This window comes from Petaurus breviceps, unplaced genomic scaffold, assembly GCF_028583685.1.
Source record: "Petaurus breviceps papuanus isolate PSGF00001 unplaced genomic scaffold, PetGlider_PUasm1.0 490, whole genome shotgun sequence".
Classification (NCBI taxonomy): Eukaryota; Metazoa; Chordata; class Mammalia; order Diprotodontia; family Petauridae; genus Petaurus; species Petaurus breviceps.
In genome coordinates this window covers 12606238-12609771 of record NW_027186352.1, presented here as the reverse complement: position 1 = coordinate 12609771, position 3534 = coordinate 12606238, and the positions used below count along the sequence as shown (strand labels likewise).

General features: G+C 44.2%; 1 protein-coding gene across 2 annotated transcripts in view; it reads left to right on the top strand.

The window, feature by feature from the left end:
• The window catches only part of LOC138172069 (lipase member J-like), a 123466-nt gene that overhangs the window by 106730 nt on the left and 13202 nt on the right, over positions 1 to 3534 (top strand). For both annotated transcript variants that reach the window (XM_069101664.1, XM_069101663.1), the window contains exon 5: positions 734 to 840. In XM_069101664.1, the coding sequence (XP_068957765.1) occupies positions 734 to 840 (107 nt within the window). The remainder of the gene's footprint in view (positions 1 to 733; positions 841 to 3534) is intronic.

Below are 3534 nucleotides of genomic sequence, written 5' to 3'. Positions count from 1 at the left end.
ATACCCTAAACCCAAAGAATCCAGAGGAGAAGCCTGGCTGAAGATGCTGCTAAAATTCAAGCCAAGCTCCCCAGTCCTCCCCCTCCTGTGTGGGTGTGGGTGTGGCCAGGAAGGTGGAGGGGAGTGGGTGGTGCAGGGAAAGCCCTGCCTGGGTGGGGTGGGGAGCATGTGGAGGGTCCCTGGCAGCTGCTGTGACTGATTGGAGGTGATGGGGAGGAGGGCTCACCTGGGAGCCTAAGCCTTTGCCAGCTGCAGCCATCACCACCTCAGCTCATTGAGTTTCACTCAAAGATAATGCTTTCCAAGTCTGACCTTGAAAAAAAATCACTCAATCCTGATGAAATTCTGTTGTGGTGTCTGTTTTTCCAGGTCACCTTGGCTTTGCTTCAAATGAATGTATAAATCAATGGCATCAAACTCCAAGAGAAAAAGATCCTTGCAGCTGCATATTTATAGACTTAGAAAACAACAACTTTACATTATCTATGTTCCATTGTATTTTAATTTATTTTAGTAAACATTTACCAGAGACATTTTAACCTGGTTCTGCCTACTTTGGTGAGTTTTTCTAGCATAAGTCTGGCACATCTGTTTGACAACCCGACAGAGAGATGATTGTAGAACAAGAATTTCATTCTCTATTCACATAAGGCAAGAACGATGTTTGGTTCATCATATGCTAATGCCATAGCCCTGATGTCCAACTGACTTGTTGTTTTTTGTCTTTTGACAGTTTTGATGAATTGGCCCTCTATGACCTTCCAGCCTCAATTGACTATGTTGTGAATAAAACTGGACAGAAGATATACTATGTGGGCCATTCTCAGGGCACCCTTACTGGTATGCTAAGACTGACTGGGATCTGAGAACTTCCACCTTGTCTCTCCTTGAAGTCCAAGCCTTTCTCTGTGTGTGGCAAGAATGAGTACCACACCTGTAACTGGGTCCTGGCTGTGAGCTAGAAGAGGTGATGGAGGAGGGTGGAAAGTGCAGGCAGTAGGAGGAGGGACAGGTCACTCTGACAGTCTTCAGGTTTCGGGACGGTTTGGTGTGCAAGAGGAAAGATTTATTCAGCTTGAGACCAAAGAGTGGAAGAAGGAACAAAGGGTAGAAAGTATAGAAAAAGTAGATTTGAGTGAGTTAGGAAAACTCCCTAACCAAGACACCTCTGCAGGGGGAATGGACTGATGCAGGAGGTAGCAAGTTCCCCTACACTGTAGACTTTCAAGTGGAAGACAGGTGAGCAATTATCAGGGCTCCCACTTGTGGATCCTGGGGCTAAGTAAAAGAAGTCTTATCCTTTTCTAGGGCAGCTACATGGGACAGTGGATAGAGTGTGCTGCATGGAGTCAAGAAGACTCATCTTCATGAGTTTAAATCTGGCCTTAGACACTTACTAGCTGTGTGATCCTGGACAAGTCACTTAACCCCCTTGCCTCAGTTTACTTATCTGTAAAATGGAGTGTAGAAAGAAATGGAAAATGACTCCAGTATCTTAGCCAAGAAAACCCCTAATGGGGTCACAGACAGTCACCCATCATTGCCAAATGACTGAACAACAATAATCTCCTTCCTATATGAAAGCCATTCATCTAGTTGAAGACTTCCATCATGGCACCCCTAAGGTTTCCCCAGGGTAACTGCCTCCTGCTGGCATTTATGAGGGATTCTGCCAAGGCCCTTTGCCATCCTGGGCACCCTCCACAGCTTATGCATTCGCTTCCCATATTGTGCTATTCCAAATGAGGACACGCCTCCAGGTTTAGTCTGCCCAGGGCAGAGAAGTCTGTGGTCATTTTATTCCTAGTGCCTTTTTTTAGGTCTCCCAAGATTGCATGACTCTAAGCAGCTGTGCTTGCTTCCTGCTGGCCAGTACAAACGATCGCCTCCCACTGGGCTTTTATTCCAGTGCAATTCTCAGATTTTGTGTAGATTGAGTCAAACATCACCTACATTGAACTTACGGGCTTGATTTTTTAAGGCAAAGCTGCCAGTTACTTATTGATTTTCCAACTGGCCAGTTCAATGGCCATTTCTCATCCTTCCCCTTGATTCCTTTGGGGGTTTGTGCCACTGTCCTCTTTTTTTCTCTTCTCCCAGATTTTCCACTGCTTCTTCATCTCCTGTGTCGGATAATCACCCACATCAAAGCCCCTCAGTGTGGATGTTCCTCAAAGCTCCCCATGATAACTTTTCTCATTCCCTCTCACTGGGTGATTTAATCAGTTTCCATGGACTAAGACATGTCTCTCCCAGATATGTCTCTCTAGCCTTTGTCTTTCTCCTGACTGCAGGTCTAGTATTACTAAGTTCATTTGACTGTTTACCTAGGGTCTTATAGGCCTCTCACAGTCAATGTGATCAAAATGGAACCCCTTATCCCTTGCCCCAGACTAATACCTCTTCTGAGCCTCCCTATTTCTGTCAAGGATGACACCATTTTTCGAGACTCCCAAGGTCAAAAAATTTTGCTGTCATCTTCAATTCTTGACTCTCCCTTAATCCACATATCTCAACAATTTCCAACTCTTGTTTCACATCCTTTCTCCCATAAATGCCCTTCTCTGGACTTGGCCACCCAACACCTTAATTCAAGCTCTTATCAATTCTTGCCTAGATTATTGAACCTTCTTATGTTTCTGCTCTTCCATATTCTGTCCCCTCAGCAAGCCATCCTACACATAGGGACCAAAGGGATTGATCTATAGCATAGTTCTAAGTATGTTCCATCCCATTCCAGCTGCCAGTACTCTCCTTTCTATGTTGATCTCCCATATGCTATAAGTAGTTTGTCTCTGCTTATACATAGGTCTGTTATTTCCCCCCATTAGAGAACAGGGCAAAGATGTCAAAAAATGACAAGAAGACCTACTGTAATATAATGTCAAGGAAAGGCAACTTCCCAAGGTTCAGAATACCAGCATAGGTGCTCTCCATTTTATTCAGTGACAAACCAAGAACAGAGAAGATCAAAACATGACATCATTCCAAATACAGCATTTACTAAGTGTGATTAAATAATCTCCAAGGACTACCCCACCCCAGGACCTTCCAATCATTCAATCAATTACAAAGTCTGTGTTCTAAATACTTCTCCACCCCTAGGCTATACCTTAATTAATCCACCACAAAGCCCCTCTTCTCAAATGGAGATTAGTTTCCAAACATAAGGTCAAAAGTTCCCCACCCCTGGATCACAATTGAATCTATCCCAGAGTTACATCAAGTTTAAACACAGCACTTAATACCCAAATGGAGGTCTTTTCTTCATCTTGACACGAGGCAAGTTCTCAGCAATCTTAGTTCCTGGGGAGACAAGGCTTAGCAAGGCCATAAGATACATTGCCAATCCCTTCATGAATTTATCCTCTGTCTATAGAACAGTCCTAGAACCCCTGAACACATTAGCAAAGCCCTCTCCCAGTATTTCTGTAAACATACAACAAGAAAATCCTTCCTCAGGGCTTCTGAACCAACAGAAAGGCTCCCAGACCCCTGCAACAACAGCACTGTCCTTCACCAGTGGACAGTATT